At 39.0% G+C, this 12,152-nt stretch overlaps 1 protein-coding gene across 1 annotated transcript in view; it reads left to right on the top strand.

The window, feature by feature from the left end:
- Positions 1–7,157, top strand: part of GRB14 (growth factor receptor bound protein 14) — a 100,880-nt gene extending 93,723 nt beyond the window's left edge. The window contains exons 13-14 of the mRNA XM_077830055.1: positions 905–998; positions 7,011–7,157. Of these exons, the coding sequence (XP_077686181.1) occupies positions 905–998; positions 7,011–7,157 (241 nt within the window). The remainder of the gene's footprint in view (positions 1–904; positions 999–7,010) is intronic.
- Positions 7,158–12,152: the final 4,995 nt, after the last annotated feature.

Genomic DNA, 12,152 nt, shown 5'->3' with positions numbered 1-12,152 from the left:
TAAGCTTGAGAGTTTGATCCTGAAGGGGAATTTTCCTGCTCTACAGATGTTAATGTTTGTTGTATGCAGATATTTGCCAACTGTAACAATATGGTCAGCGTCAAGTCTTGTACCATATCTCCTATAAACTTTCCATGGAACTGCTAACTTTGCAAGCTATGTTATATGCTTTTGCTCTTATGCCACATGAGCAACACTCACATAGACTGGGAATTTCGAAAGCCCTTAATGGAATTAGATGTCCAAATTCCAGCCATACTATTTGAAGATTAAAAGAAATAAGTAGCAATGTATCAATTGGATATATTCTATTGAATATAGAAACGGAAATGTTTTCCTTTGCTCTGAAGTACTTTCTAAGGTAAAAATTCCGTATGTCAATCGACTGGTGATTGGTGCCTGTGGCTTTTTCTGATGAAAATAAATAAGTTTTTACAATTCCAATGTGAAAAATCACAGGCTGCCAATTCTTGGCATTCTACCCCTGTATAATTTGTGATTTTGATAGCTGTCAAGATCTTGGTCAAAACTTTGCTAAAAGTGCAAACTCTTAAACATGTTTTTATGTCTGTGATAAAAAGCTACATCTTGACATTGACATACATAACAGCTGCTGTATCTATCATTGTGTAGATGCATATTTTTTTCACATGAGAGACAGTGTTTGATTAAATAGACTATTTTAAAGCTTGTATTTCCAATTCTGATATTTTCTCAAAACATATAAAGATTTAAAGCAGAACTCTTGAAATTAAACTTTGTTACAAAATTGATGGATTGACTTATTATTGATGTTCATTAATACTGTGTTTGCAATTCATTACAGTGTTCATTGGAAAGCTACCATAAATTTCTAACAATTCAACATGAGCTTACTTTGAAAATTCCTAATCTCTCTCCCTAGGGTTTTCTTGGTACGGGATAGCCAAAGTAACCCCAAAACGTTTGTATTGTCAATGAGCCATGGACTAAAAATAAAGCACTTTCAAATTGTACCAGTAAGTAACACTTGTTAATTTGTATATAATTGAAAAGGCGTAATAGCATGCCAAACTTCTGAAGTTATTTTTTCTGGTATATGGAAGATGGTAGATATTGGTACTACAATATTAGACACTAGAAAAGCTTAGAAAAGCTTGTCTCGCTCACCAACAGAAGTTGGTCCAACAAAAGCTATTCTCTCACTCACCTTGTGTGTCTAATATTCTGGGACCAGCACAGTTACAACAACCCTGCATAGACAGAATTAAACACTTACGGAACTTGCAGCTTGATTTGTTATAAGATTTGGCAATATCGTTTGGGTTTTGTGTGAGCTGTCTTAAGATGAAGGCAAGTCTATTTTTCAAACTAAATAGAAACACCTCTTACGGGATGAAACTGTTTTATTTTCAAATGTCTCACAGCCTCCTGGCCCCACACCTTTTTTTTATTTTTCTTAAATTTCAGTTAGATGGACCCACCTAGCTTAGAAATCTTAGCCACATGCACAGGCACTGCCTCTGTTCAGAGCCGCTTCCTTCATGTCTCAGGGCCCAGTCTTTTTGGTTCAGTGCCCTGTGACCTGGGTGCCTGAGGCAGCCCTCACTGGAAATGCCAAGGTCAGGGTAGGCTGCAAAAGGGAGAGCAGATAATACCAAGACTGGTGGGTAACACTGAAGTTAAACTCCCCAGCCAGTCACTAACTGTGCTTCTGACACCCCCCCCCCCCCGACTGGTTATCAAGAAGCTCTCAGTCAGCACATAGGACCCGTACAGTGAGTAGTTATTTAAAAAACTCTGCTCACATATATAAAATGCTCTCCTGATCCCAAAGGGTCAGCCACATTACCAGGTCAATATAGGTTTGGATCTTACCCAAAATACAATGCTGTCAGCCAGTCCTTTTAATGTCTAAAACTAAAGGTCTATTCTAAAGGAGGGCGGGGTGAAGAACAAGAAGAGAGATGGTAAAGCAGTCACATACATACAAAGACTTCACAGTCTATCAGGTTCCTAGCAGAATTGGTGAGTCTGCTGGCTTGAAAGTCCCTCTGTAACACACAGAGTCCTTTGTTTAGAGCTTCATTTGTAGCAAAATTCTTCCAGAGATAAGAAACAGGAATGAAGACAAAAAGCAGAAGGTACAGCTGCCTTTTATCATCTTTTGCTATGCAGCTTGATCATCTTTGTTCTGAACACAAGCTGCTCAGCACATGGCCTGGAAACCTTAGAGTTCTGTCCATAAGCATGCCCCTGCATGCCTTGCTGAGTCACAAGGTGTATCCCTTGCCTTCTCTCAATGGGTCAATTGTATAGCTGATGTTCCTGAATGGGTTGTCAAGCAGGGTAGGCAGTTCTAATGCCAACCTGTCTGGGGGTGTCACCAAGATGCACAGCAGAAGTTTGGAACTACAGACATACCATGTATATATGTTACAATACAAATGTGATACAAACACATAACAAGATATCATACCTTGCAAATTATAATATTTTTGCAGATACTTTACATGGCATATCTGCTATCACCCATTGCCATTTTACAATATTGGTGTGTCCCCCACTTTCCATACAGCGTCACAGGCCCCATTTCCTGCCCCATGTTGCCTTGGTGTATCTAGGTACAAGGGCCAGTAGGGTAGATAGGTATTCTCACTCTTCCTCAGTGTACATTCACTTTTTGGTTAAAATTGATATAATGCTTTTACAGATCAATTACCTGGGGTTAATCTTGAAATCCCTTGTGGATTTACTGAGGTACAGCAATATTTCCCTTACTTTCTCAGTGAAAGCAATTACATCACATGTGATGCTCTTGACATGACAGTGGAGTCATCCTATCCATTCCACTGATTCTGGAGGCAGTATTAAAGTTCTTCCACTTTCTTTCCATCCTGCTTCACGTTGAAATATATTTTCATGCACTGCTTTAGCCCTAGTGCTTTGCCTTTACCTAGGAGCCACAACTACTACTTCTCAAAGAACCTCCTTCCCAGACTGTCTTCTATCCAAAATCTCCAGACCTCTTGATAATTAGGTTCCCCTGTTGGGTTTTTCAGGGGATTCTTCTATTCTGCAAGACTGGGCACTTCCCCAAATGTTCTTTCCCCTGACTCACTGGCTCCAATGAGATTTCAGAGGGCCACCATTTGGTATTTCCATGCTTCACCCTGCTCCTGTAGCCAGTATCCTAGAAACCTCCCTCTTTGCTGCAAAATGGAGCTGAAACACTTCAGGGGATTCAGTAAATCTGATCTAGTGCTTGAAAACCAGCCCATAACCCCTTAAGCATTGTGAACCATTAAGCAAAGTCAGTGCCAGGACAAAAATGTCCACAGTTTTGCACTGCCTTGACAGATGGGGTAGTCGTGGTGGTATCTCTGGCCTAAATATCTCAAGGAGAGGACTCTTGGCACCAGTGTCTTTCCTCTTTGGACCCACCCTGTGTTCCCTATAGTCAGGGCCACTGATGATGCACCTCCATTATCCAGTTGTTTCCTATCTGTCCTTGGATCAGATGGAATATAGTTGAAACAGCTTTTTAGATTCCATAAAAAAACCGAATGATTCAGTCCCATCAGCATGGCACCCCTTTGACTTGCTAAACAGAGACCACCTTCTCTTTCCCCTATCAGGAAACAGGCCCCTAGCTCTTTATCTTCTCCTGTGGAGGAAACTTCGGTTCTTCTTTAGAAAGTTCCACTTCCCTCTGACCCAGACGTACCCCTTCTTTCCTTCTCAAAAAGCCAGTCATTTCTCATACACCTCTGCAGGTTGTTCTGCCAAACAGAAGCACTGTGCAAAAAATACAAGTATTGTTCATCCTTTATGGCTGCTAAAACCTCTTTCTCCTGCAATAGGATCCCTGGTGGAGGAAGAGGAAATATCTGCTTGGTAGCATTTGCAGTCAAGAGTCTAGCCTTCCAGATCTGAGAGAACACATCAAAAGAGTTCCTGGATTTAATAGAGAGCAGCATTTCTCCAACGTCTCCAATATTAGCAATCTATTCAGCAATTCGTGAAGGGATGTTGCATATTCACAAATGGATGTGTGATTGGGAAGCTGGAAGGGGGTATGGTAGGAGACAATTTCTCTGTTATGAGCTACACCATCTATGAAAATGTTTGAACATTCCTTTTAAAAAAAATCCTTCATTGCTGTATGTTCCATTCCCAATTTGTGCTTTATGACTCTGGGCCACCACTACCAATTAATCACCATATATTCTGCTCTTAGAATCATAGAATATCAGAGTTGGAAGGGACCTCTGGAGGTCATCTAGTCCAACCCCCTGCCCAGAGCAGGACCAATCCCCAACTAAATCATCCCAGCCAGGGCTTTGTCAAGCCTGACCTTAAAAACTTCTAAGGAAGGGGATTCCACCACCTCCCTAGGTAACGCATTCCAGGGTTTCACCACCCTCCTAGTGAAAAAGTTTTTCCTAATATCCAACCTAAATCTCCCCCACTGCAACTTGAGACCGTTACTCCTTGTCCTGTCATCTGCTATCACTGAGAATAGTCTAGATCCATCCTCTTTGGATCCACCTTTCAGGTAGTTAAAAGCAGCTATCAAATCCCCCCTCATTCTTCTCTTCCGCAGACTAAACAATCCCAATTCCCTCAGCCTCTCCTCATAAGTCATGTGTTCCAGTCCCCTAATCATTTTTGTTGCCCTTCACTTGGACTCTCTCCAATTTCTCCACATCCTTCTCGTAGTGTGGGGCCCAAAACTGGACACAGTACTCCAGATGAGGCCTCACCAATGTCGAATAGAGGGGAATGATCACGTCCCTCGATCTGCTGGCAGTGCCCCTACTTGTACACCCCAAAATGCCTTTGGCCTTCTCGGCAACGACGGCACACTGTTGACTCATATCCAGCTTATCGTCCACTGTAACTCCTAGGTCCTTCTCTGCAGAACTGCTGCCTAGCCATTCGGTCCCTAGTCTGTAGCAGTGCATTGGATTCTTCCGTCCTAAGTGCAGGACTCTGCACTTGTCCTTGTTGAACCTCATCCGATTTCTTTTGGCCCAATCCTCCAATTTGTCTAGGTCCCTCTGTATCCTATCCCTGACCTCCAGCGTATCTACCACTCCTCCCAGTTTAGTGTCTTCTAATGTCTAGAACGCTAATCACTATTCAGCTGTTCAAGTTGAGAGAGGAAAGGGATACAATTACACTAGTTCTTGGACAATCATCTTCTAATAAAAGATCAGTCATTCAGAATAACAACCTTGCAAACATGCTGAACATGTCAGATTCTTGGACACTATGGTTTCCTCATTTGTCTTCTGAAGAGCTGTTTCCCTTAAAGAAATATTCATGTAATTCAAGGCAAACATCAGTTTGGGAATAACAAAAAATATTGTTAAATTTTAATTCCTGATTAACAAATGCCTCAGCTCTCCTAAATGTTTCAGCTCTGCAATGTCTATCATGTTGGCACGATCGTTGTATGCATACGTAGAGTCCCATGGATGACCGTGCATCTTCATATTTCTCGCTGGAAAATAGGCATGATCAGACCCACAGTGTGACATATATGTTAACACTTCCTTACCTAGTAGTGTTTGGCCCTGGACTGGTGAAATCTGAAAAAAGGAAGCTGCCTCCAGACTTAGAATGGGTAGGATAACCCAGTAGTTGTGGCCAGTGCAACTGCTGCTTACACTGAGAAACCTTAATTACAGGTAAGAGAACTAATTTTATCCATTCCAGAAGGATGGTTACATCTTTCCTCTCTGCTGCAGTAACTGATACTCCAATGCGATCACCATTTTAGGGTCTTTTATGCACTACTATCCACTGCCTATAAATTGCCTTCTTTCATTAATTGATCAATATTACTGTTAAGTATCAAATGTTTTAGTACCATGAGGCTTCAGATTCCCTTTTCTGCTGATTGAGGATATTCTATTAGCCAAAGAATTAGCTTAAGAATTAATTGGGTGATGCAAATTATGGGGCTATTCATTTGTAATAGTTTAAAATTGGAAATATTCCCTGTAAATCTTTGTGTGTGTGGGGGGGTGGATTTTAAAGTTAGCCAAGGTAACCTTACAGTGGGTATTCTCCTCCCTCTCTCTTCCTGGGGCTAGCATGCTAATGGCGATCTGGAACAGCAGGAGTCTTTTTCTCTTTTTCCTCTCCCCTGCTCCCCTATTGCTGCCTCCGGCATCAATGAACGTGTGCTGCCGCCATCATGGTAACCAACAATAGAAGGCTCCTGCCTAGAAGCACCGTTTGCAGTAAAGGCTACGTCAGTGCACAAAAGTAATTATGAATATACAGCCACCCGTTGCTACACAAAATATACTAGGTACACAGAACATTGTGTATTACGAGCGTAGGGCAAAAGGCAGTTATAATATTACACCTCTTTCATAGAATATCAGGGTTGGAAGGGACCACAGGAGGCCATCTAGTCCAACCCCCTGCTGAAAGCAGGACCAATCCCCAATTTTTGCCCCAGATCCCTAAATGGCCCCCTCAAGGATTGAACTCACAATCCTGGGTTTAGCAGGCCAATGCTCAAACCCCTGAGCTGTCCCTCCCCCTCTTTCTTTGGAGAGAGAGAGAGAGAGAGTATATCTAAATTCAGTTTTCTTGATTTATGAAGGCTCAAGGTTTTTATGGTTCCAATTTAAATCTTTGCATGTGTGATCATCAGATGTTCTCTGAATAAAGGAGAAGGCATAAGAGGTGTTGACATTAGCAGTCTTCATGGCCTAATGTTCTAATACATATTCAGTCTTGCTTCCTTTTACCTTATGTATTTAACTAAAATTGACAAGAAGTTAGAGAATGCACTACTTTTCTACTGGTCACTTTTAATTTGCTATGAATGAACACTAAGTTTCCCCCCTTCCCCACAGACTATAAATAAATCAGGAGCATGAATCTACACAAAGATGTCACAAGGCCTGATTTCATTAAAGATCAACAATGTACATATTTTTGAATGTCTGACAAACACTGTGGCTCAATAGTGTTTTGTTATCTTTTTGTTTGTTCCCCCTTTACAGCTAGAAGATGACGGAAAGCTATTTTATACACTGGATGATGGTCACACCAGATTTACTGATCTCATCCAGCTTGTGGAATTCTACCAGCTCAATAAAGGAGTATTACCTTGCAAGTTAAAACACTATTGTGCCCGAATTGCTCTTTAACAAAAACCAAGTCAGTTCACCAAACAGGAAAAAAAGGAGATGCTAGAACACTTTTCTAAGGCAATTTCCTCGGGGCAAAAATCATTATATTGAAATGGTGGTGAATTTCAGATGCAAAGAAAAGTTTATATGCTCCATACAGAAAGCCCTTTGCTTTGTAATTGTCACTGCAAAAATCAACTTCAGAAAAAAGTATTTCATGTGAAATCATGTGAAATTATGTAATGTTGCAGCACTGGAATCTTTTTCAAATGCAAACAGATATTTTTAATATTATGCAACTTTATTTACCAAAATAAAATTGGAGGGTGCCTCCTTGTTAGTAATAGATGACTAATAAATGAGTTAATTGCATTCAGAAATACTCTACACTGTGGAATAGAAATTGTGTGTGTGTGGAGTATAACATGAACTTTGGGTGGAAAAACTCTAGAAGTTGGATTGTACTTAATTTGTAAATAAAACAAAATTATTTTGCGCTATATTTTTAAATGCTATTTTGTGGCTTCTTGCATTCAAAAGTGAAAATATTCTGAATTAACCAATTAAAATTATTTCTAATGTCTTGACTAATTCTGGATCAGTTGTGTTATGAATTGTACTATTGCTGCTGTAATAGTACTCTTTATAGGTTTTCTCCTTTAAGTAGTGATTTGAACCACATTTTATTATACAGATTTGGAGCTGATGTGCATATGAGCGTGCATATATGTATTTTGTAGTGCACATAACGTGCATGTGTATATGTGCAATCTTTTATTTATCCATAGGCACTTAAAAGGGCCTTGATTTTAGTGTTATATTTTGGAAGTAAGGGTATGTGGAATGTAACTCCTTCCCAAGTTAAGAGTTAAACTGGATTGTGGTTTTCTCCAGCTTTGTGCTGGAAATGGCCCAACTTGATTATCATACACATTGTAAGGAGAGTGATCACTTTAGATAAGCTGTTACCAGCAGGAGAGTGGGGTGGGGGGAGGTATTTTTTCATGCTTTGTGTGTATAAAAAGATCTTCTACACTTTCCACAGTATGCATCCGATGAAGTGAGCTGTAGCTCACGAAAGCGTATGCTCAAATAAATTGGTTAGTCTCTAAGGTGCCACAAGTACTCCTTTTCAGTCTGCTTGCTGATAACATTGCACTATTGACCAATTGGACAGCAACTAGTTCAAATTTGCAGTATTAGCTTCCAGCCTTTTTTCCAAAGGCCTTTAAATAGTTACTCGTGTTCTAGTACTTCCATAAAAACTTAAAAACAAAAACACAAAAAAAATACCCCTACTCAACATGTGCCACACACCAGAGCCCCTTCCCTCTTAAATGTAAAAATGTTTGTTTTCAAAATGACAGTAGAGCCTGACCTCTCTACTCTTGAATACAACAGTGTTGTACCACATCTACGCCACTGTAGCACTTCAGTGCAGTGTAGACACTACCTACACCAACAGGAGAGGTTCCCTATTGAGGCAGGTAGTCCACATTCCCATCAAAGGAAGAACTCTTCCATCAACTTTGTTGTCTACGGTGGGGGTTAGGTCAGCTAACTACACCACTCAGGGGAATTGATTTTTCACACCCTTGAGTCATGTAGTTAAGCTGGCATAATTTTCTACTAGAGACCAGGCTGAAGAGAAGCAACATTCCAGAACGTGCATTGAAGATGCAACTTGTGTTGCCCATCATCTCATTCAAATTAATACTGAATTTTAAGGTTTTTGCATCCCAAATACATTAACTTTAAAATTAAACCTGAAAATAAACTCAAATTTTATTCTAAGAATAATTTTAATTAAAAAGCTCCAAAGTTGCTATTGCATTATTTAACGAAATTTGTTGAACCCCAATTTAACCATGTATATAGGTTTACTTCCGGGCATTGCACGGCTCCAGGGATTGCAAATGTGAGAAAGAGACACACATCCTCCACATCACTAGGCAAATAATGACCACAGGTTGTCATCTGACACTTAAAACAAGTTGTTTACTTTGGTCCATTTCATAGTAGGAAAGTGTCACTTTCAAAAATACTGTAATTGCTGTTCTGGCACTCAAGTCATCAACCTGCTCAGTAGAGAAGTTAACCACTGAATGAAAGTGGAGACCGAATCCTTTCACCTTGGGTCCCTCCAGGTCAGGGATGAGAAATGTAAGTTCAAGAGTTTGAACTGCCAACTTTGCTTTATCTATTCTATGGACAGAGGACTCCATGGCTCTCCAATCCAGAACTTTTCACAAATGCTAAATTAATGGAAAAATATAGTACAGTGAGCTGGCAGACTGTCTGAACATTTTTAATGCTTTTCACCTGGGAAGTATTGAAGACAAAAATGTTGTCTTTTTTATTTTAACAATACTTCTGACAAACTAGCCTAAAGCAGAAAACTAAGCTGAAATTCTTCCAAGAATTTGGTATTTAAAAGACAACACAATTTTTTTTTATCAAATTATAGTGGTAGAAGTACCTGAAAAAGCAACTTGAGTGAGAGGTTAACATGTAGAAACTATTGGTGTTCCGAACAAGTCTTAAACAGGCAAAATTGTACAAACTTGTTTATCAAGCTCTTTGTTAGCCACTTGTAGAGGTTATGCAGGGTGGATGGTGCCCCATTTCCAGTAAAAGTTGGAAGCCATGTAGTGAATAAGACAGGTGAATCTCACCCAGGATAACTTAGTTCATCCTTGCCTCTGCCATGAACTTTTAATGAGATGCTGTCACTTAAACCAAAATTTTGCCAGGTGGCCCCTAATTATGTATTTCTCATTTTCTTGGTGCCCAAGTTGAGAAGGGAATCCAGAGATGATGAGTTCCAATGCTGACTTTGACTTTGGAACTCTGTCAGCTTCCTCATCTGCAAAATATGGATGATACTTTCTCACCTACCTCATAGGGATGTTGTGAGGATTACTTAGTGTCTGCACAGTGCATGGAAGGTATAAAGGGTGAAATTTGGGACACTTTGAAGTCAATGGCAAACTTCTGTACGTTAAAAATATTAAATATTTTGAAAAATTGTTCCAAGATGTCTCAAGTTGGATGCCCAGTGGTTGAGGAACCATAATTAGTGTGCGTACTACCAATTTTGGCGATAGTCTCAGGGGCTCAGTTTGCACTCTGTGAAATGGGGATGATAAACATTCCTATCTCCCACGTAGCTGAACGTGCACTCATTAACGTTTGAGAGACACTTTGATACTACAGCATTGACTGTTACAGAAAACCACCTGAAAAGTGAATTCAGTATTCCAGTGCAGAATTTGGATGGTGAACGGTAAATAAGGCATAGTGACACACTGTATGATCAGAATAAAAAATATTAAAAAGCTACCTCGTTCTTAGAGCATATTTTATCCTGTGCCCTGAGGGAGGGAATCTATGGGGAAGAAATTGATGATATAATTAAAGACTATCAAATACATATGTTAAAAGAGCAGAATTCAGTTTACATGACATATCTGCCATTTCCTAACTCTTTTAATGTAAAGTAAAAAAACTCCAAGATTTTATTAAGATTGTAAATGTTTTTTACTTAACAGGCAAGTCTTCAATTCAACAAAGCACTTTATGTGCTCAAGTCAAATTGACTTAAAGCACATGCTTAAAGTTATGTACATTCTCAAGTGCTTTGAGTCATGGTTAACCAAATAAATACTACAGCATTAGATATATAATTGGCTAAAAGTTGGGGAAGAATTCAGTCTTCTGTCAAAAGTTGCCAGTAGCATAGGCATTCTGTTTTTGGGATTGTAGTATTCTGTGTTTTCTCTGAGGGAAGAAAAATATATTTTGTAGATTTTTTTTTTAATTAAATATTGAAAACTGACTTTACCTTTCCTGGTTCAAAAGATCAGTCATCTTGTTTTTAATATGATATACAATTTGAAATTGTCATTTTCACCAAAAAAGAGCAGCTGACTAATTTGTAAGTTGAATGTTCAACATTTTTATATATATGTAATTGGAAGCTTCCACAATATACTTTAAGTAGTCTATCAGTCAATGAGATTTTACTACCTTTTTATTAGTTTTCCAAATATTTTAGGGTTTTTTTTGCACATATATGGAAGCAAGACATAACTTGCACCAATTCTCCCAATCAGTTAATAAAATTATTTTTTAATTACTTCTCTGATATTTTAAATGGTTATCCTTTAGCATTGGAATGTACTTTTTCCTAATTCAGGCCATAACTGAAGATTTCACTAAAGTCATCTAAGATGAGACACAGTGTGTTATTTGAAGCTTTCAAGCTTTCAGAGGTTAAACACTTGATGGTCTATGCATAATCAATGTGCATGGTAGCCCAATTAATGTTAACTTTAATGAAATGCATGAATATTTAAAATGTAATGAATCTGACTTTATAGTTGGCTTTATAGTCCCACTGAAAGAAATGTGAACAATATTTAAAGTTGGCCTCTGGATGGCAGCAGTGTATCATGGAATTCCTACCATCTGCTGCTGTTTGTCTATTCCCTTCCGGAAATATCTGTGACTTGCGATCGCCGCACACCTTCAGAACACCCAGTGCTTTTTCCTTTTATAAATTATTAACTTGTTCTGTACCAATTAGTTCTACCAGTTGCTAGGTTTGTTATCAAGTTAAGCTTCAAGACAAGAACCTGAACTCAATGAATGATTAAAAATTTATTAGTAGAGATGATTAAATATGCAGATAGTCTGTGAAGCTTGTTCTTGAAACCATTACATTACCTTTTTAATACTAATGATTTGTATAATTAATTAAAAAAAAGCCTGAAAGATTTTTTTTAAAGCAGAGTAGGACATGAGAGAGGATTAAATGCAGAGGAGGCATTGAACCTATCACATGAGATGGTCGTAAAATTATTTGCTGACAGAAAATTTTTGCTTTTCTCCCCCTTTAAAATAATTGTCATTAATGGTTTCAGAATCCCCACAGACTAGGGCCTATCAACTCAGTGCTGCACCAGACCCTGTTATAACAACAGCTGCAAAACCTGCAGCCATATCTCCCCT

Source organism: Eretmochelys imbricata, chromosome 11 (genome assembly GCF_965152235.1).
Source record: "Eretmochelys imbricata isolate rEreImb1 chromosome 11, rEreImb1.hap1, whole genome shotgun sequence".
NCBI classification, from domain to species: Eukaryota; Metazoa; Chordata; order Testudines; family Cheloniidae; genus Eretmochelys; species Eretmochelys imbricata.
This window is presented reverse-complemented; position numbering and strand designations above follow the sequence as displayed.